The sequence below is a fragment of the Lynx rufus genome, unplaced genomic scaffold, assembly GCF_022079265.1.
Source record: "Lynx rufus isolate CCGP_SWC_20201006 ecotype Redwood Valley unplaced genomic scaffold, mLynRuf1.p SCAF_16, whole genome shotgun sequence".
Taxonomy (NCBI): Eukaryota; Metazoa; Chordata; class Mammalia; order Carnivora; family Felidae; genus Lynx; species Lynx rufus.
Window position 1 is genome coordinate 7,858,463 of NW_025814830.1, and position 22,472 is coordinate 7,880,934.

A 22,472-nucleotide genomic window follows, 5' to 3' on the forward strand; every position below is an offset into this window, starting at 1 on the left:
GAACAAAAGCCAAGTCCTTGCCAGACATCCCCTGAGCCCTCCCTCCTTTGCTCAGTGTCTTTGCTCAGATGTCAGTTTCTCAGGGAGGACTTCACTTAGTTCAATTGCGCCCCCTCCCCACCCTGGCCTCGCCTCCTGGCCTTACCAAGGCAGACCAGCTCCAGAATCGTCTTCTGTCTCTTTGTTCCCTGGGGGTTACCTTGGGCGGGTGCATCAGGGCTCAGTATCCTGAGTCTAAAGCTTCTTGGGACGAGGCTATCAGTTGGGCTTCTGTCTGGCTGCAGAGTGAGCTCTGTGTCTCGTGGGGGGCCGAGTGGACATCAGGAGGCGGACGGGGGTGAGGACAGGACATACCTTAGGCTCTGGACGATGGTGAAGCCCACACCTCCTATCAGCATCATGGCCCCCACATTTGCAGCCACCAGGAGGGCGACGGCAGCTCCCCTGACACGGACAGAACGGGGTCTGGCTCGATGGGCTCAGCGTCTGTGGGTTCCACGTTGTCTTCTGGGGACCAAGAAGGGGTGAGACTGCACACCCCTGCCTCCCACCATGTCACCCCCTGAGTGTGTCTTCAGTCTGCCCCCTCCTCCCCACCCTCCGGTCTCCACCTGGCTCTTCTGCCCCTGTCTCTCCCCTCCCCCCGACCTCCTGGCCACACGGGGGCCAGAGGGTCTGTGGAAAGCTCAAATGTGTCCCTGTTCCTCCCCTGCTCAGAACCTTGCTGTGGCTTCCCAGGGAGCAAGCGTCTCTCATTTTGGCCTTCGAGGCCGTGCCAGCTGGCGAACCTCACCTCTCTCTCCCCTCCACCTTTATAACCCGGTCTCATTGGACTCTGCCCAATTTTCCGAGCTCACCTCTCTCTCCTACTTCCAGGCCTTTGTGACCCTAGAATGCTAGTCTACCCACCCACCACCTTGGCCTGGATGATTCCTATGTATCCTAGTAGCTCAGTTGTCCCCTCCTCCAGGAAGCCCTCCCTGACCCCCTTGCTGGATCAGGTGCCCCCTTGGGTCCCACATCCCTTCCCCCCACCTTGGCCTGGATACCAGCTCAGTTGTCCCCTCCTCCAGGAAGCCCTCCCTGACCCCCTTGCTGGATCAGGTGCCCCCTTGGGTCCCACATCCCTTGGCTCCCCCACCCCAGCCTTGCCCACTCTGGTCACTCCTGTCTGTGGACAGGGCTGCCTCCCACTGGTCTGTCCCCTCCTCCCCCCCACCTCCCCGCGCTCAAACATTCCTGTCTGGGGAAAGGGCCAGGGCTGTCTCCATCACCAGAATGTCCCCAGCACCACCCAGCACGGGCCAGTCACATAGTAGGCGGGCCAATAAACATCTCCTGAAAAGCTGATGAATGACTAAGGGGGTCTTGGAAGTGCCGTCGTTCTCAGTGAGCATAGCAGAGTCACCGGCTGCTCTAAGATTTAAACTTTTTTTCTCCCGACGAATCACCCCAAAACCAAATCCTGAAGCTCCTACTGGATCCTGAGAAGCTGGGAAGGAAGAGGTGGCTGGGACCCCGCCAAGCCAGGCTTTCCAGCCCCCGCCCTTTCCGTGCTCTGGACCTTTGCTCATGTGGATCTTGATGCCTAAGTACCTTCCCTGCTCCTCTGCTGACCGGGTCGTCTGTTTCATTCTCGCTCACCCGGAGCCACGTGTCCTCCGTGCATAAATACACGAAAAAGAATGTTCACGAGGATCGCGGCTATTTAAAGCACCTGCTTTTTTTTTTTTTTTTTCTTTTCTTTTTGAAGTGGGCTCCGCCCCCAGCTTGGGGCTTGAACTCATGACTCTTCCGATCAGGAGTCACATGCTCCACCGACTGAGCCGGCCAGGCGCTAAACCACCTGTCTCTAACAGATGTTCTGCTGGCCTCGTTCACATGTTATTTCTGGCCCTGAAAACAGTCTTGCAGACAGTTACGAGTCACCCCGTCATACACAGGAGCAAAGGGAGACCTGCCCGGGGGGGGGGTGGGGGTCCACGGACGGTAACAGTCACGAAATTAATAACAGGGACAACGCTAGTTGTAGCAATGATATTAGCTCGTGTTTACTGAGCGCCCGCTGTTATGTTGGGCTGTTCACCTGCGTCCTCGCTGAAAGCTCACAAGTACGCTTTGGGGCGGGCAGTGGCATTTTCTCAATTTGCAGACGAGGACCCTGAGGCCCAGAGAAGTCAAGGCACTGGTCCAGAGTCACACAGCTGGAAGAGGGGGAGCCAGAATCCAAATGCCAAAGCCCCCGCTCGGGACCACTCATCGTCACCTGCATTTTGTCACGGGGTGTGTGCTCAGACTCCGAGAGGTCAGGCTCACACAAGATCCTGAGCTGAGCTTTTGCTAAGAGCTCATCTCTCTCTTCTGTAAAATGGGCTCATGATCCCCACTCTGCCGGGCAAGATGGGGGGGACGGGATGACGCCTTGGCTACGAAGGGTCTCCGAGTGGGCTGCTCTGTGGTTGGCTCCAGGGAGCCAGGACAGCTGGCCACAGACCAGCAAGGGTGCAGAAGTCTGGGGTGGGGATGGGAGCGGGGGAGGGGGGGACTCACGTGGCAGCGAGATCGTCACAGGATCGGAGGGATACTCTCCCTGGCCGTTCTTGGCTGTGCACACATAGGTGCCCAGATGCCCCCAGGACAACCTCCGGATGACCAGCATATTCCCAGTGTCGTAGGGCTCCCCGTCGAGGGTCCAGTGCAGCACGGGTGTGGGGGTGATGTAAGAGGCCAAACACTCCAGGATCACTGAGTAGTTGAGGTCACTCTGGATAACGCCCTGGACGGCACTGGGGAAGGTCAACAGCGTCACCCCGCTGGAGCTGGCTGTGCAAACGGAGAGCAAGGCCACGTGGGTGGAGACCCCTCAGAGAGGCTGAGCATTTCTTTTGTCCACACGGAGGCATCCATCCATCCATCCATTCATTCATTCATCCGTCAATAAATGTGTTTGGAGTTCCTGATCTGTGCCCAGCGTCGCTCCAGACATAGGGAGTAGCAGACCTGTGGGTCCCCACCCCCCAGCCCCTCGCCCTCACCACTTCCCACTGCCAGCAAGGCACCTGTTGCCCGAGCGCTTTCCCTGTGGCTGCCAGGGCCCGCTGTGCCCGAGGAGAAAGCAGGCCAAAGTGTTGGGAAATGGACATACCCGGGGGCAGCCGGTATATAAATATCCCAGCTCCCCCGCCCTCAGCTGGACCGGGGTGAGGCCAGGGAGCTGGGAGGAGTGGCTGGATTCTGGATTCGTTTGAAAGCAGAGCCCACAGGATTTGCTGATGCCTTGGAGAGAGAGAGTGAGTGAGGAGTCGAGGAGGCCTCCAAGGCCTGGGGCCTGTGCCACTGGCTGCCGCGAATTCCTCTTTGCAGAGATGGGGCGCATGTGATCTTCACAATAGTTTTCTTTCCGTATTTTTTCCAGGTCAAAGACTCGAGGTCCAGGGGTTCTTAGGCCCAGGCTTCACGGTCAGAGAGAGAGAGGCACAACTAGTGTCTGAACCCGGCAAGTCTGATGTCGTGGTGAGTACTGGGAGCCTCCACGCCGAGCTGCTTTCCAATATCAATGCGATATGGTAAAGTGAAAAGAACGTCAGCTCAACCAAAGAACTCATGGAAGGCTTCCTGGAGGAGGTGGTGTCTGAGGTAAGCCTTGCAGGAGGAGAAAGAGCCCATCGGGTGTAGAGACAAGAATCAATGTAACAGCCGCCTGGGTGTGGCTCTTACCAGGAGCCAAGCACATTCTTCTTCTTTTTTTTTTTTTTTAAATTGTTTAATGTTTATTCACTTTTTGAGAGAGAGAGAGACACGGAGGCTGAACAGGGGAGGGGCCGAGAGAGAGGGAGACCCAGGCTCCAGGCTCTGAGCTCTCAGCACGGAGCCTGACGTGGGGCTCGAACTCACGAGCCGCGAGATCGTGACCTGAGCCGAAGTCGGACGCTTAACCAACCGACTGAGCCACCCGGGCGCCCCTGCCGTTACGCCATTGCTGGTGCCCAGCATCACCCAGGACAGAGAAGGCACCAAAAAAGGATCGGACGTGTGCTAACAATCAGCATCGGTTAAGTGTTTTGCTGAGTGGAAGGAAGTCCGAGCTTCTGTGTGAGGCCTTACAGGGCCCCTGCACGGTCAGCCCCGTGGACCGCTCGCTCTCTCTGCCTCCCCCCTAGCCGCACCGAAAAGCCAGCGGCCTCACAGGGCTCATGCCCTCTACACGGCTCGGCTCACGATTCCGCAGCCTTTCCAGATCTCTCTTTACCCCTCCAGCCTTGCCCAGGCTGTTCTCGCTGCCTGACAACTCGGTCCCTCTCGGGGGCCCACTCACCCTTGCCTAGAAGCTGCTCTGTCGCACGCCTGCGTCCTCTGCCGGCTTCCAGCACTGTGTCCTCAGCTGTCACGTGTCTGATCATCAGGTCGCCTTGGGGTGTCCCGCGTCTCCTGGCCGCTGGTGTGGCCGGGCCCCGGGAGGCCCTCGCGGGGGAAGAGCCTGGTTTCCGGCCGGGTCTTGTGCTCTCGGAACCAAGAAGTGGAGAGAGCGCCATTGAGGCTTCCGGGGACGGGCAGGGGGGCACGGGCTCCTGCGGTCAAGGGCTCTGGAGACGCAGAGGAGGGTGGCTCCAAGGAGACAGAGCAGGTGCAGGATGTGATCAGGATACCTTGGAGGAGGGGGGGAAGAGAGAGGAGAGAGCAGAGGGGGCAAATGGGACCAAGGGCGAGATGCTGCCCCAGCGGGTAGCCCTTCCTGAGCTGGCGACAGTGAGTGTGGCACGCTGAGAGCTTGATAACTGTGGTGATGATAGGGACGATGTCAGAACGAAAGGGAACGTTCGCTGAGCACCTCCTATAAGCCAGATACTGCTCTGAGCGCCGAACACGTACTATCTCACTTACTCCTTCCGTCGACCCCCGCAAAGCGCACATCACCCAGGGTAACCGTGCAGATCTGTTGTCTCCCCTTCTCCGCCCTGCTCTGCTCCCCGAGACGCTGACTCCCCTGAGCTGCCTCGTCGGGTCCCCTTGTCTTTTGCTTCCGGTTGGCCTCTGCCGGTGCGAGTGACGGCTCCCTCCCTGCTCCGTGGACGTGGGGCGGCTGTGTCCCTCCACTAAGGCTGCCGTCGTGTGGCCCTGTCTATGCGCCACTCTCTTTGGGTCTTGGGGTCTGCTGGTCTTCTCGTGGCTTCTAGCACACGGGAGGTAACAGCTTCTGCTGTGGCCAGCCTCAGGGTGCTGCACGATCCCAGGAGGGGTTGCCTCTACCCTGCTTCTACCTCCGCAGAGCCTCCCTTTACTAACCTCCTCGCCCATTACTCCTTTTGAGAAGACCATCTTCCCGCCTCAACCCTGAGTAACACAACTGCCACACCCCCGGTAGGAGTGAGGAAATGGAAGCTCAGAAAACTGGAGACCATTGTCCAGGATGTCCTAGGTGGTACACAGCAGGGCTGTGATCCACAGGCAGTCAACAATCTTCTTTTTTAAAAAAATTTTTTTTAAATATTTATCTTTATTTTTTTATTTATTTTTTATTTTTTTTAAATTTTTTTAACGTTTATTTATTTTTGAGACAGAGAGAGACAGAGCATGAACGGGGGAGGGTCAGAGAGAGAGGGAGACACAGAATCCGAAGCAGGCTCCGGGCTCCGAGCCGTCAGCACAGAGCCCGACGCGGGGCTCGAACTCACGGACCGCGAGATCACGACCTGAGCTGAAGTTGGACGCTTAACCGACTGAGCCACCCAGGCGCCCCTCAACATTCTTCTTTTTAATGTTCATTTATTTTTGAGAGAGAGAGAGAGGAAAAAGGGGGGGGTAGGGTGAGAGAGAGAGGGAAACATACCGGGAAAAATTATTTGCAACGGATCTCACAGACCAAGAGCTCATTTCACTAATATGTAAAAAGCTCCGAGATCTCAATAAGCGAAAATATCAGCAACCCAACAGAAGCTTATACAAAGGATGTGGGCGGGCAAATCCATAGGAAAGAAAATTCAAATGTCTCTTGACCTAGGGAAAACGTTCAGCCGTGCTCATAGTAAGAGAAACGCAAATTAAAACACACGGAGGTAACACTCTTCACCGATCAGGTTGGCAAAGATCCAAAAGGTCGATGATGTGGCATGTTGATGGGGCTGAGGGCAATGGGAAAGAACGTCTTATGCGTGGCTCATACAACCCCGTGCGGAGGACATGGGCTTTTCAGATTGAAAATTCCCATATCCTTTGACCCTGAGATTAAAGATCAGGGAATGTGTTCTATGGATTAACCTTCCCCAGTATAAAATGACTTCTGGGCAGGGTCATTTGCCACATCTTGGTTTTAATGGCTAAAGATTGGAAATATCCGAGTGGCCGTCCATGGGGAACCGATTTAATAAATTATGCTCCATTCACACGGTGGAACAAGACAGCTGTACGAAAAGGTGGGGAAGGTCTCCGGAACGCCGTGAACTAAGAGGGAGAGATCGCCAAAGTAAGCAGTTAAGATAGAAAGGCAGGTGGCTGGGGCGCCTGGGTGGCTCAGTCGGTTAAGCGTCCGACTTCAGCTCAGGTCACAATCTCACGGTCTGTGAGTTCGAGCCCCGCGTCGGGCTCTGGGCTGATGATGGCCCAGAGCCTGGAGCCTGCTTCCGATTCTGTGTCTCCCCCTCTCTCTGACCCTCCCCCGTTCATGCTCTGCCTCTCTCTGTCTCAAAAATAAAAAAACGTTAAAAAAAAAAAAAAAAAGAAAGGCAGGCGGCTGGACGGTTCTTACGGTATGCTAACTTTGGTGTAAAAACGGGAGAAAAGTAAATCTGTAATATTTGCATTTCTTATAAACATATAAAGAAACTCTGGAAGGATGCACAAAGACAGTGGCTACCTGTGTGTGCCAGTAGGGGGGAGGGGGACCTTTTATATCCCTTTTATATATCTTTGAGATTTGAACCATGGGCGTGTATAAGCCATTCAACAAAATTAAGTAAAATTTGAATAAAGGAAATAAGAGAGCATAAACTATGTTCTCAGTAGTCTTTCACACACACACACACACACACACACACACACCCCAGAATGCAGGCTCCAGAACTGGGCTGCCAGCATAGGGCACCTGGGTGGCTCAGTTGGTTAAGTGACTGACTTTGGCTCAGGTCATGAGCTCATGGTTCATGAGTTCGAGCCTCGCGTCAGGCCGTGTGCTGACGGCTCAGAGCCTGGAGCTGCTTTGGATTGTGTCTCCCTCTCTCTCTGTCCCTCCCCTGCTCATGCTCTGTCTCTCTCTGTCTCTCAAAAATAAATAAATGTTAAAAACAATTTTAAAAAGCAGTATAATGAGTGGGAACCTTTTAAGGATCCGAAACGCCCCCTTACAGAACACAGGTGAAAGCATCAGCTCTCTTCCTGAATGAGAAGTGATGGCAAGGGTTGGAACAACTCCTCGGGCAGCATCATGGGAAACAAACAATGCTGTGCTCCGTAAGCGGCTGTGAGAGGTCAGCCGTCCGGGATCAGTCGGCACAGTGCCAGGGCCCGGGCCAGATTCTCCCAGCCATTTCCTCACCGGTCCCCTCAACAGCCCTGAGGTCAGCGCTAGTCTGTTTTACCGGCAGGGAAACTGAGACACCGTGAGCTTCGGTCTCAGACCCAAGGTCATAAGTGGCCAGCCGGGAGTTGTCCCACTATAGCGCCTTCTGGGTGGGTGATGGGCCTACTGCCCGCTTTGTACCTCCACTGATTTCATGTCTGAGTCGGCTGCTGGTAGGACTTTTCTGTTCCCCTGCTCGTAAGCCTTCCATGGCTCCCCAGCGCCCTCAGGACACAGTGCAGATACCCTCGTCTGGCACCCTCCTACACCTCCGTGCCCCTCTCGCCATCTTCCCTCATTCTCTGCGTCGGAGAGACTGAACTCCGGGCAGTGGCTCGGGCCTCCGGGCCTTTGCACGTGCTGGTCTCCCTTCCTAGAATGCTGTTGCCCCTAACTCTTTATCTAGCGGTGATTCCAGTTTCTGCTCAGGTACCCCTCTTCTGGAGCCTTCCCTGACCCTCAGGCATGCTTGGTAATAGATACTACAGTGTCTGGGCAGGGACCTCAATAGATGGAGTGAGGCCTTGCTCTTTGCTGCAAAGTGACAGGAATAAAGTGTTCTACCCAAGGACCTAGGTGTCGCTTTTTCTTTCCTTCCTTCCTTCCTTCCTTCCTTCCTTCCTTCCTTCCTTCCTTCCTTCCTTCCTCCCTCCCTCCCTCCCTCCCTTCCTTCCTTCTTTCTTCCTTTCTGTTATTTTTGAGAGAGAAAGACAGCACAAGTGGGGGAGGGGCAGAGAGAGGGAGAGAGAGACAATCTGTGTGGAGCCTGATGGGTGCTCGAACCCAGGAACCTTGAGATCATGACCTGGGCTAAAGTCAGATGCTTAACCTAAGGAGCCACCCAGGCCCCTCAGGGTGCTTTTCTATCTCTAGGGAAACAATTTGCATTCTTCTCCTTTTACGAATCACAGGGCACAGGGATGCGATTTGCATAACAGGTGCCACATTTTTTCTGAGCTCTCATTTTGATTCTGACAGCTTTGGGAGGTCCTTCCCTGGCCACCCCCTCCCCAGCTTCAGGCCTGGGCCCTCGTCTTTGGAGACTCTCCCTGGGAGTGTCCTCTCCCTGTCCCCAACCCTTGGGTGAAGCCACCGTCTCTTTCGCACCTGTTAGAAGCAGCCTCTTCCAGGCAGGACTGTGGCTGGGGCCGGCGTCCAGAAGACACCTCATGCCGCGTTCTGTCTGGCGGCCGCCGAGGGGAGGTCGCCCCGTCTGGAGTGCGGCCTCCCTAGACGGACAGGCGGGTAAGTTCTCAGCCTTGGCCCCGCCCCCGTCCTGGCCACGGCCCCGCCCCCTTCCCCGGGCTCCCGCGTTGGGCTGGAAATTCACCTCCCAGATCCGTGCCCTGTGCCCTTCGCTAGCACTGGGTTAGTGGTGGTGGTGGGTGGGGAGCACGCAGGGGCAGGATTCTGGGAGAAGGGGCTCTGGGGCTTTGTTCCCCTCCCTCTCTGCGCACCCCGCCCCCCCCAACCCTGGGAGAATGATGAAGATGAAGGGTGGGGCAGGATTGTCCCGCCTCTGCTACTTCACATCAGAGGAGAGAAATGGCTAAAGGTCATCAGGTAAGAGGTAGTGGGGAGGAGGAGGGGGGGCTCTTGCTTGCCTCCTGACTTTGCTCCAGCCTTCGGGACCGTCAGCTCCGAGCCTCCACTTTTCTCCTCTCTGAAATGGGGATGTTGGTCATCGAGGGGCCTCAGAGTCGGTGGGGCCAATGGACATCAGATACCCCTCAGAGTGCCTGGCATGTAGTAGGTGTTCAATAAATCGGCAGTAGCTGTTACAATAATGCTAAGTATTGCCGTTGGTATCCAGGATGTCCTGGGGGCATGCTGGGAAGCCCTTTCTCAGGGCCTTGCTCATACTACATCCGGAATTTTGGCTTCTGGAAGGATAAGCCACAAAAGCTCCTTTCTCTCAAGTTTTTGACCCATTCTTTTCTTAATAATTGTATCACTCAAACTAATAGCTGCTGTTTACTGAACACCTACCATATGCCGGGCACAGCCCTTGCCCTTTAAGGCTTCTTGTCTGCCTGAATCCTCATTAGCAACCTCGAGGGCTCAGTGTGAGCATCCTCACTTTCCAGGGGCGCACAGAGGCTAAGTAACCCACCCAGCCTGACACAGCTATTCAACATGGCGTCTGTCGGTTCTCGGACGGGGCCACCTCAGGGCCTTAGCACTAGCCGCTCCCTTTTCTTAGCGCCTTACACAGATCAGTTCAAGTCTGACTGTATCTTATTGTTCCCATCTCAAATCAAATATGAACCCCTCAAAAGGACCCTCCCACATGCCTGCTGCAAGTCTGGCCTCGCTTCTTGCCAGCAAGGCGCCCTGTTTTATTCTCTTTCCAGCATTTGCCCGCTCGTTTATCTCCCGTCTCCCCTCTCCCACGCCTTCCGGGTCTAGAATGTCAGGAGGGTAGGGATTTTGTCTGAATTGTGCCTGGCTGTGTCCACAGCGTCTAGAACAGTGCCTGGGGTATCATGGGTGCTCACTAATTTTTTCTTTTTTGAGTGAATGAGCGAATGAGTGTAACGGGTGTGTTGGAATTTGAACTCCGATCTGACTCAGCAGCTCGTGCCTTTCCCTCCCCGAGAGGTCCAGATTCTACGCTGGGGCAAAGTTTCACTCCCTGGTCTTTAAAAAGAGTCATTATCAGGTGACTTGGTTATATCTTTATGGGCTTTTTTTCATGGTTTTTGTGAAGGCCTGCTGGGGTGATTAGCCAGGCCAGGGGACTACCAGTGTGTGATGAGCAAATATTTGCAACACAGTCAATAGCCATCTGTGGATGAGGAGTCTGTCGTTTCAGCCTGTCCAGCTTTCAGGGTAACAGCGCCTGGAGTTTCCTTTGAAAACCAGCCTTCTCCTGGTTCCGGGGAGAGGAAGCCCGGGTGTGGTCAATCAGAGCACTTCATCCTCCAACCACAGTGACTGGGGGAGGGCTGGACACGTGACTGAAGTGTAACTGACAAGGAGAAGGAGAAGAAGGAGAAGGAGAAGACGACGACGACGACGACGACGACGACAACGGCAGAGGAGGAGGACGAGAAGAAGGAGAAGGTGGCAATTCACCTTTATGGAATTTCTCTCCCCAAAACCCAGCGTCCCAGTCTAAGTAGGAGAAACACTTAGCCAAACCTAAATTGAGGGACATTCTACAAAATAGCCTGCATTCCTTCCGGTGGCCACAGCCGAGAACTTGTTCGCAAAGGCGACTCAGGAGATGTGAGAACTAAATGCAGTGTGGGATCTGGGATCGGATCCCGGGAACAGAAGAAGGACATTAGTGGAAACGTTGGTGAAATCTGAATAACGTCTAGAGTTAAAACAAACAAACAAACAAACAAACAAGTCCCACTCGGAGGAGACAGTCACGACAATTTCCAGCATTTACCGAGAACTTGACTCTGAGTGGGGCACAGTGCGGGCAGGTGTCGCCACTCTCCCGGTACAGAGGAGGAAAGCGAGGCACAGAGAGCGTAGCCGACTTATCCGGGGCCGCGCAGCCCGTAGATGGCTGGGCAGGCCCAGACTCCGGGCTCCGGAGCCCATGATCTTAAACCTTATATACACCTTTGGGCCTCCTAACATCCATAGGTGTTAGATATTCTTTCCGTTTCTTTCCGAAACAGGGATACAACTGATGTGGTTAAATACTTTGTCCAAGGCCAGACTCTCCTAAGTCACACTCACCCCAAGCCGGTCTCACTTCCTCCCATCCTTGGACAGTGAGTTCCCTGAGACACAAAGGTCCTGTTTTCCCGGCTTCTTGAGCCCTTGTGACATCATTCGCCTCTCCTGTTGTGTGTTCTGTGTTGTGTGTGCCAAGAGCCCCCCCCCCCCCCCCGTCCTGCCAGGGGCTAGGGCTGGATGGTGGGGGGACGTCTTACTCCACATGTTTTGTGCTTCCGTGGAAGGACTGTTCAGAGGCAACCCGAGCTCCCTCCAGGGGGTTTGGAAATATCTGCCTACCTTTGGGTTGTCACAGGGCCTGAGGACAGAAGGGTGTTGACGCGTACCGGACTAAACAGCCTGCGAGAATATGCAGCACTGTCCTTTATGGCAGAGACTCGTGTCGCCTAAAATGCCAGTAGAGCCCCGGTTAGAAACCTGGAGTTGGAATAAGGCTCCGGCTTTTGTCCTCCCGTCCCTGTTAGGCTGATGAGCCTGGGAAAGGAAACGGAGCTTTGTGTGGTTCGGACCCAATCCCTCCGTTTTTTATTTTATTTTTAAATGGTTATTTATTTTTGAGAGAGAGAGCACAAACAGGGGAGGGGCAGAGAGAGAGAGGGAGACACAGAATCCGAAGCAGGCTCCAGGCTCTGAGCTGTCGGCACAGAGCCCGACGCGGGGCTTGAACCCACGAGCCGGGAGATCATGACCTGAGCCGAAGTCGGACGCTTAACTGATTTGAAGTCTCCCCTCCAGTTGCCGGCAGAAAAGAGGATGTCTTTTGCAGAGTATCTGGAGCTTCTCCTGCAAAGCAGGCAGGAAAGACCAGATACGGGTCTCCCCCTGGATGTCGGAGGCTGCAGACAAAATGTCTCAGGGGTTGTAGATTGTGGATTCATTCGCTCAAGCCTTCCTTCTTCCGATCTGCCTTTCCGTGCTACCGAGGCTGGGAAGCTAAAACCACGCTGCCTCACTTCCCTCGAAGCCAGGGCTCTGCCAGTCTGACCCACTGCATGAGATCCGGAAAGGGGAAGCGAAATGGTGGCCATGCTTCTGTTTCTGCCACGGATTTCGACAAGCACCGTCAGGTAGAGGCTGTGTCTTTTTCTGGGGCATCAGCAGGAACTGGCTTCGTGCATTTGGAGGGGCTCTTATCTGTGTGCATCTAGCAAGCGTGGTCTGGTTCTGGAGCCGACAACTCCGTAGTGGAGCAGAAATGTGAGTTCCCGCATTTCTATGCTGGGGGAGGTAGCAGCTTCTCCAGCGGGTCAGTTCTGTGGCTTCAGAACTGGGGGGAGCTGGTGGGGGGGCGCTGATGGAATCGGCTTCCTTTTCCTTCCCATCAGAGAGCACCCAGCTGTCTTCCCCTGGGGTGGGTCTGTCTCCTTGAGCCTCTCAGAGTGGGAACCAACCCAATCTGAAATCAGATGCACAAGAAGGTCGCAGCACCAGACCTAGCCTCCCAACATTTAGAAAGTACAGGTTGCGGGGGCATCTGGGGGGGCTCAGTCGGTCGAGCATCCGACTCTTGATTTCGGCTCAGATCGTGATCTGGGGGTTGTGGGATCTGAGCTGCGCGTGGAGCCTGCTCAGGGTGCTCTCCCTCCTCCCCCTGCTCCTCCTCTGCTCTCTCTTTCTCTCTCTAAAATAAAAGAAAAAGAAAATAAGATGCATGAGCCTTTCCCACGTGAAAGCAATTTTCTCACGTTCCTGTTTCCGTCACAGCCCACAGAGGGTAGGAGGGAAACACGAATTCAAGTGACACAACACTGTTTGTTTCAATAAACAGGTCAAGCAGCGTTATGATGTTCTTTTTTTTTTTTTTTTTCTAGCTCCACGAGGGTGGCCGAAGAGAGACGTGACAATGAAAATTCCCGTCTTTGCACCTTTCAGGAAAAGAGAGCGTCGGCGTAGGTCGTACTAGCAAGGGCAGCAGGTCATTAGTTAAGACAACCAGTCCAGAGTTGGGAGGTCTTAGGGACTAACGTGTGGTCCCTGCCCCCCCATTCCTATGTTGAACCCCCAAATTCCAATGCGACCATATTGAAGACAGGACCTTGAAAGAGGCGATTCATGTTAACTGGGGTCGTAAGGGTGGAGCCCTAATCCGATAGGACTGGAGCCCTCGTAAGAAGACCAGACGACACCAGGGATATGTGCACACGGGGCAAAGGCCGTGTGAGGACGCAGCGCGATGTTGCGTATCTACCAGCCAAAGAGGGGCTTCAGGAGAGACCAACGCTGCCAGTACTGACCTTGGACTTCCAGCCTGAGAAAAAAGATTTCTGATGTTTAAGCCACCAAGTATATCAGGTAATATCGTGTTGTGGGAGCTCTAGCAAGCTAATACGGGAGGTGACAGGTGGCTGTCGGAGGATGAAGCCACACCAGTCTTTGAAGTCTAGGGGTCTTATAAATAAGACTCCTTTGTCAGAAATACATTCACAAGGACGGTTTCATGAGGGAGGGAGGGAGGCTCTGCTTTTCTGAAGGTGCAGGAGAAGTCGGAATATTTTCTCTTTCTCGCATTCCTGAGGTCTTTGTTAACCCGCAGTCAGAACAGTCAAGAGTTTCCAGGCAAGGTCTCAAACTTTCACGATGCAAAGGAAGTATGAGTGCTAGGATTTAGGGGGAAAGTTTTCCATTAGCAATAATCGTGCCTCAGACAAACCGTTGGCTAGGTTACTGCCACTGTGGAAAGTTGTGAATAATAGGACTGTTAATAAATACACACAAGGCGTGCAACGTTTTTCACCCACCAAGGTAAAGAAACAAAGCAGGGCAGAAAAATAAAAATTTTGGCTTGAGTTGTTCCAGGCCGGCTTTGAACCTGGGCCATCTTTTGGACTTACTAGCCTGTCACTTTATATCCCGTTTGGAGGTTAACGGTGATATTCCACAAGCCCAAATTTTGGAAAATATCTACATCTTCACAACTGCCTCCCCTCTCAGGGAGCTGCGTTTGAAAAATTCTTGTCTTCTTGCAAAGTTGAGGAGTCTACAATGACGACAACTCCAGCGTTCAAACCTTACTGGGGGGGTGGCAGGTGGGGGTGGGGTGGGGATGGGCTTCTTCCCCTTAAATGTCCATCTTGTATTTTAAAACATTTCCATGGACATTCCATCTTGCCACCTGTGCCCCTGCTCCTCGCGCTGTCCCCTGCTCAACCGAGCCTGGGCTACGATCATGTGAGAAAACCAGCCTTCAAAAACATCAGTTTGGATGCTTCTGGCCGCAGAAGTTGGGTGCCCCAACCCAAAACGGTTGGAAACTCGGACACGCACTACTGGATGTAGCGGGCATTCCAATGGCGGCGCAGTTCCTGGGCTGGTTAACACGGTGGGTCAGCGATGGCCCTGAAACCCCGGGTTCTGCGTCTCCCTTCCCGGCTCTCAGCGAACTGAACCACAAGGCCAACTCCCCACGCAGACCAAGATAACCGCCACGTGCACCAACCACGTCAGCGGAAGACCATTCCCAGGTCTCTTCAAGAGCCAGTAAGATATTTCCCATCAGCCCCCCCCACAGACTTCCTCTCCCTCGGCATTGGCCAGAACCAGGTCACATGACCGGTCCTGGGAATGGGAGCATCTGATTGGCTCAGCCTTTGGCCAATCAGGATTTGTCCCTTCTAAGCCGGCTTCGGTCTTGAAGCTCCGGCCCAGAGGAGGAGGAAAGGAGCCTTCCCGCCGCCCTGGGGCTCGTTTGGCAATCAGGGCGCGGGGTGGTGGGTGCCGCCGAGGCTCCCCAACTGCCTCCGCCAGTCTCCCAACCTTGCAGCATCTGAGGGGGGCCTCCGGCCCCCCAAGCCCAGTTCACAGCCTCTCTCCCTCATGCTCTTCTGTCCGCCTTCCCTAACCCCGAAAAGCAGCCTCATGGAGACATCTAGCTGGGGAGGCGGGGACTGGCGCCTCCCGCCCACAGCCACGGGAATGAGCCCTCCTGAAAGTGGGTCTTTTACCCCCAAACACGCCTTCGGTTGAGTTCACTGCAGCTTCGCCCCTCATCCTCACGAAAACTCACGAGAGGCCCCGAGGCAGCGCTGTCCAGGTAAGCGGCCCCCCAACTGCTGACACACAGGCGTCCTCGTAACTTTGCAAGCCACGGATTTTCCGCGCGGTTTGTTACCCAGCGGTCGATGCACCCCGATACGAGGACACCGGGCAGATTGAACGAGGTGGTATAGACGTATTGGAGTAGGGGGCACACTTAATTTTAATGCTATCCGTTACTATTTAAATTTTTACTATGGTGTATCATACTCCGTCCCCCCTCCCCCGCAGAGATTTAAAGTCAGTCCCTTACATGTGCGCTTAGGCTGAACTGAGAGCCACGCGCCGGTCCTTAGGGGGGTGGGAAACAACAACCAAATGGAAACGTAATGTGAGCTCTACGTGTTTTAAAATTTGCTAGCAGTGACGTTAAAAAGCAGAAAGCGGGGCACCTGGGTGGCTTGGTCGGTTAAGCGTCCGACTTCGGCTCAGGTCATGATCTCACGGTCCGTGAGTTCGAGCCCCGCGTCGGGCTGTGTGCTGACAGCTCAGAGCCTGGAGCCTGTTTCAGATTCTGTGTCTCCCTCTCTCTCTGCCCCTCCCCTGTTCATGCTCTGTCTCTCTCTGTCTCAAAAATAAAAATGAACGTTAAAAAAAATTAAAAAAAAAAGCAGAAAGACAGGATAACAGGTTATTTTCACCTGTTTGGCACTGCTGACTTAATACTGATTTCAGGTGGCCGTCGTTTGGTGGCTTTGGATTAGTAGCTGTATTGAAACCAGATGTAACCAATATATATTGAGTTGTGAGAATCCTTGAAAATTGTTCCTTGAAACTTGGGTATTATGAGCTATTCACTAAAGAGAAACTAGGCGAGACTATAATATCCTTATATATCTGGAGAGTCACTGATTTTAGTGTTCCTTACCAAAAGTGGATTGCCTTGACACAGTTTTTTTTTAAGTTTTTACTTAAGTTCACGTTAGTTACCATACAGTGTCATGTTAGTTTCAGGTGTGCAATATAGTGATTCAACAATTCCATACATCACCTGGCACTGATCGTGACAAGTGCCCTCCTTAATCTCCATCACCAATCTCACCCATCCCCCCCCCCCACCTCCCTTCTGGTAACCGTCGGTTTTCTATAGTTGAGTCTGTTTCTTGTTTTGTCTCTTTCTTTTTATTTCCCTTTGCTAGTTGTTCTCTTTCTTAAGTTCCACATCGGAGTGAAATAGTATGGTATTTGTCTTTTTCTGACTTAGCATAATACTCTCTAGCTCCGTCCACGTGGTCACAAATGGCAAGATTTCATTCTTTTTTATGGCTGACTTATCCTGCATATATACATACTTATATTTATATGTATACACATATATATGTGTATGTATACACAGATATATAAATATATAAATATGAGTATATATATATTTATTTTTATTTTTTTAACTTGAAATTTATTGTGAAATTGGTTTCCATATATATATGTGTATATTGTGAAATTTATTGTGAAATTGGTTTCCATATATATGTGTATGTATACATATATATATAAATATGAGTATATATATTTGTTTTTATTTTTTTAACTTGGAATTTATTGTGAAATGGGTTTCCATATATATATGTGTATATTGTGAAATTTATTGTGAAATTGGTTTCCATATATATGTGTATATATACATATATATATAAATATATAAATATGAGTATATATATATATTTATTTTTAACTTGGAATTTATTGTGAAATGGGTTTCCATATATATATGTGTATATTGTGAAATTTATTGTGAAATTGGTTTCCATATATGTGTGTATATATACATATATATAAATATGAGTATATATATATTTATTTTTATTTTTTTAACTTGGAATTTATTGTGAAATTGGTTTCCATACAACACCCAGTGCTCATCCCAACAGGTGCCCTCCTCAGTGCCCATCAGCCACCCTCCCCTCCCTTCCACCCCCTATCAACCCTCAGTTTATTCTCAGTTTGTTTTTTTTTAATTTTTTTTTTCAATGTTTATTTATTTTTGGGACAGAGAGAGACAGAGCATGAACGGGCAAGGGGCAGAGAGAGAGGGAGACACAGAAACGGAAACAGGCTCCAGGCTCTGAGCCATCAGCCCAGAGCCCGACGCGGGGCTCGAACTCACGGACCGCGAGATCGTGACCTGGCTGAAGTCGGACGCTTAACCGACTGCGCCACCCAGGCGCCCCTATTCTCAGTTTTTAAGAGTCTCTTATGGTTTGCCTCCCTCCCTCTCTTTTTTTTTATATTTATATATATGTGTATATATATACGAACACACACACACCACATCATCTTCCCCCGTCTTTTCTAGGGTTAGAGTTAGGGTTAAAAGAAGGGTATTTGCCTGGCATCTGCAGTTTGAGCGCTCTCCGGTGCTCCGATGTACAAAACCTCAGACTTCTGCTGGGGTGAGCCCGGGCCTGGCAGGCATCCACCAAGATGAAGTAAGGAGGGGATTGGGGGCTCTAAATGCTTTTAAAATAGATACTCAATTGGTTCTTGTGTTTTTATCTCTACTCTCACACCATTTTCAGAACTATTACCAGTTCATTTTTTTTTTTGGTTTCAAGTTTATTTTGAGAGAGGCGAGTGCGGGAGGGGCAGAGACGGCGAATGCGAAGCAGGCTCTGAGTTGTCAGCGTGGAGCCGGATCCAGGGCTTGATCTCGTCAACCGCGAGATCATGACCTGAGCTGAAACCAAGCGTCGGCCACTTAACCGACTGAGCCACCCAGGTGCCCCAGAAATATTACCAGTTTTCAAATATTTGGGGTTTTCAGAATAACTAGGCTTCTCATATATGTGTGTGTGTGTGTGTGTGTGTATTTTTTTTTTATCGTGTGTTTAGGAACCCACTTTCTCAGATCTAGGGTGAGGGTTAGGGTGACTGGTATGTGCTTGATATAGTGCAGTTCAAAGACCTCTCCAGAGGGTTAGGGTTTAGGGCTTAGGGGGTAGATTGGGGTTACCGTTAGGGTATGTGACACACTTCAGAAAAATGTACGGGTGCTCACAGAGATTCATACTCCTAGAGACTTCTAGCCTATGAGTCAATGCTAGAAAACAGCAACTCCATTGACCGCTTCTTCCTTGAATTATTTTCTGTTGTCCAGAGGAAACGGGTGACATCTTTTGCCTGGTATTTGAAGTCCTTTGTATTCTGACTTTTGTTGACCTTTCCGTGGTGACTTTCTGCCAGGGTACGTGGAGGCGTGTGCTCCATATGTGGCCACGCCCACAACCCCCCAATTATTTAGCAGGCAAAATCTACCTCAACTTCCTCTACAGCCCCTTTGATAAGGTTCCACTGACCCCTCCCCCCCCCCCCCCACCTCGGGCGCTGTATTTCTGCTTTCGTGGTGCCCATCACGTTTAGTTGAGGGAATGCCTCCGCAGCTACTCTGGACGACCAGGAGTAAGGGTACTGCTGTGTTCAGCCGTGCATCCCAAAGCCCCAGGCAGGGACCCACAGGAAGCCCTGAGCACATATCTAATTGATTGGTATAAGCAGTGTATTATACATCAGAGAGCTAATTTTCACTCCTGGGTATCAGAATCATCAGAGCTTTGTGAACGTACAGGTAGCTGGGCTCCATACTAGACCCACTAAATCATCTTTCAAGGGTGGGTCTAAGGTTTGTGCATTTGGGGGGCAGAAGCCCCAAGGATGATTTTTTTTTTAATGTTTATTTTTGAAAGAGACAGAGAATGAGCGGGGGAGGGGCAGAGAGAGAGGGAGACACAGAATGCGAAACAGGCTCCAGGCGCTGAGCTGTCAGCACAGAGCCCGACGCGGGGCTCGAACTCACGGACCGCGAGATCATGACCTGAGCCGAAGTCAGATGTCCAACTGGCTGAGCCACCTAGGCGCCCCTCCACTGATGATTCTAAAGTGGTAATAATTGGGGCACCTGGGTGGCTCAGTCGGTTAAGCATCCAACTTCGGCTCAGATCATGATCTCACGGTTCATGGGTCCGAGCCCCACATCGGGCTCTGTGCTGACAGCTCAGAGCCTGGAGCCTGCATCAGATTCTGTGTCTCCCTCTCTCTCTGCCCCTCCTCTGCTCACACTCTATCTCTCAAAAGTAAATAAACTTAAAAATCATGAAGTGGGAACAATGGAGTTTAAAAAGATCAGACCAGACCGGAACTGCCAGGGAAAGTTGGTAGAAGGGCCACGTACCAAACTTTGAAGTTCGGGGAAAGATAGATAAAATTAAAAACAAAACAAAACAAAAAAACAGAGCTGAAGTACAGACATAAACGTAAAGATGACAGTATGGAGACCAGTTTTTTGCAAAGAACAGGCCCTGATCATGGGGACTTTGAAAATCTGCGCACACTTGGGCAGTCAGCAGAGCCCGACAGTCTTAGAGACGGGCACATCGCCAAATCACGTTGTCGTGGCAAGCGCATGCTCGGAAAGAGGGAAGCTGGCTTCTGAAAAAGAACGAGGAAGCCCTCGTTGGTAAGAGACTATTTCCGTGAAGGTCTTGCCTCAGAAATTTACGAATTGAATCATGGAGTTTTTACAACTAAAAATACATCTCGATCCTCTGTGCCGAAGTGGAATTCCGTAGAGTACGAGTTCCCCCTTGAAAAAAAGAAACGGTTCCGTAGTTAAATAAATTTGGGATCAAAAACACAAAAGAAACAGGCAGACTTAATTTTAATAATCTGTTTTATTTAATGCGCTGTATGCCAAACATTGTCATTACAATATATAGTCAACGTAAAAAATTACTGAGATGCTTTAGTTTCTTTTTAAGTTTGTTTGTTTGTTGATTGAGGAAGAGAGTGCAAGTAGGAGAGGGGCAGAGAGAAGAGAGGGAGAGAGAGAGAGATCTCTCTTTCATAATCTTTTACAAAGATGCCTTCCAAAAGGCAGTTCTCCTAGCCGTGCGCCTGCCTGATGGTTTAGGGACACCACGAGAGGGGCACAGCCCTGCCTTTGCCCCTGCTGTTCCCTTGGCCTGGAACACCCTTCCCCTTTTCTCTGGGTGTCCGAAAGCTACCTGATGGTTTCCACTCTCTACCCGCACCCCCCACTTCCTCTTCCGTAGAGAACTGGTCAGAACACTAACAAATGTGGCCAAGGGACTGGTTAGTGCTCGTAGTCCCGGGAGTGCCCCACGGGTCAGGACACCCTCTGTTCTTCTCTGGGAAGCTCAGGCCCCCAGCTCGTCCTCCTATCCCTGCGTCTCCAGTCCATCCTCCCATTGCCACCAGATTCTTCCTGTCGCTTGGCCGTGACCCTGTTACCGTGGCTGCAAAGTGTCCAGCTTTTGTTATGATGCCGCCCCGTCCCGTGCCACCTCACCGTGCTCTTCTCCGGGAGCTGATGCGGGGACACACGTTCTCAGTCTAGTTCTTACACCCCCTGTCTTCTCACCCCATGAAGGGGTGGACCAGGATGGCCCTGCCTTGCAGAGCTCCATTGGATGTGCTCTGCGTGAGCGCTGGAAGTTGTGGGTGAGGTCATGGGCGCTCATCCACACAGGTTGGGGGCTGGGCCTTCCATCTCTGGGGGGCTGCTGGAGATCAGGGCCCCACCTCACGTACAGCTCCTGGCGATCACGGGTAAACCCTCACTGTGGCTGCCACATGGCGAGACCGGATTATAGATTAGTTGCCGGCTCCCAGCCAGTCAGGAAGGGACTTTGCCCCCGGGGTGGGACTGGGGTGGTTTCTCTCTCTCTCGAGGAACTGACAAGGCTGGCCTCTAGCAGAAGATTAACAAGACAGGAGAGAAGGACCTAGCAGGGGATCCTTGGCCTTGTGCGAGCTCCCCAGCTGCCACCTGCCCCAGGTGAGCTACATCCGCTGGCCCACTGCTGGTGGTTTCTTTTTGGTGGAATCCGTTCTCCAAACATCTGTCGGGAAACTTCTCAATTTAGAGGGCCTCAGGGGCTGAAGGTTCCGGATGCCCTCCACCTCTGCAGAAGGAATACGGTTTTGGAAGAGAGTCCTCTGATATTCGTGCCCCGTCCTTCCTCAGTAACACAAATTGTAACTGGACACGTTTGGAGCCCAGCAAGAAGGACGTTGTCTGTGTTCCGCTGAGCTGTGGCCGTGTGATTACATTTTGAACAATAGAAGTAAAAGTGGTGTATGGGACTTCCAGGCGTTGCCCTTAAAAAACAGTTTTCCCAACCCCTTCTTCCTTTTCACTACTGACTGGAATGTAGATATGATGGCTGGAGCTCCAGCAGCCATCTTGGGCCACAAGTTATATACTGAAGATGATAGCAATAGTATGAAAGGAGGCTGGGTCCCCGGGATTATGAAGTGTCACATTAGCCCTGGGCACCCTATCTCCAGACCCCATTTATGTAAAAGCGAATTAAATTTCTGTCTGGTCTAGGCTATCTGACTTGGGGGTTTTCTGGTATTTACAGCTGAGTCTAGTCATGACAAAGCACTCTGTCAGGAGGGGTAGTCCAGGCTGCATCCTGTCAAGGCAGGTCTCTGGAGATTCTCTTGGGTCCACAGGGCGGGAAGCCAACTTGAAGCAGTTTAAGGAAACAGAGAAATTTGTTCAGATTCCAAGATCGCAGTGGGGCTGTGGCTCGGGGGCACCCAGCACCAGAGGCTCCAGCCTCGCAGGAATTTGTTTTTTCCTCTCTGCCTCGATTCATTCTTGTCTCTCACAGACTGGCTGTCTCCACAGAGGCCAGAGCATGGCTGCTCAAAGCCCTCAGGTTGTCTGCTTACAGTTTTGGCCGCTGGGACGGAGATGAACTCCCTGAGGCTCACCCGACTGGGAATCCCGAGCGAGCTCAGGACAGGTGCCGACCCTGGTTTCAGCAGGGCCAGGGGTGTGCTGGAGGGGTCCTGACCCGGGAAGGTCTGAGCTGCCCTGCCTTGAGGGCTTTGGAGCCACACCCAGAGCCCCATTCCTTTTTGCTGGTGTCCCTTGTCTTGCCGGTGTCCCTTGTCCTGATCGTCCCCACTGGAATAGTCATCCCGCCACTAAGATCTGGGGCTCCTGGACGAGTTGAATAGTGTGAGGAAATGTTGGTGACCTAATAGGGACTGGAATAAAAGCCCGATAAAACTGGTTATTCGTGAAACCACTGAGCTCGGCAGGGCGTCTGTCTGCCTGGGTTTGAATCCCGGACTCTCCACCTGCTGGTTGGTGGCTGTGGCCTTGAGCAAAGCACCCCTTTGAGTCTTCCCTTTCTCCTTTGAGAGGAGGAGAGCCTGT

The 22,472-nt window shown here is 52.1% G+C and overlaps 1 protein-coding gene across 1 annotated transcript in view; it reads right to left on the bottom strand.

The window, feature by feature from the left end:
- Positions 1–320: 320 nt before the first annotated feature.
- IGSF23 (immunoglobulin superfamily member 23) overlaps positions 321–22,472 on the bottom strand; it is a 58,385-nt gene continuing 36,233 nt past the window's right edge. Inside the window, 5 exon segments of the mRNA XM_047079093.1 lie at positions 321–445; positions 448–507; positions 2,551–2,823; positions 8,660–8,781; positions 8,883–9,025. Of these exon segments, the coding sequence (XP_046935049.1) occupies positions 321–445; positions 448–507; positions 2,551–2,823; positions 8,660–8,781; positions 8,883–9,025 (723 nt within the window).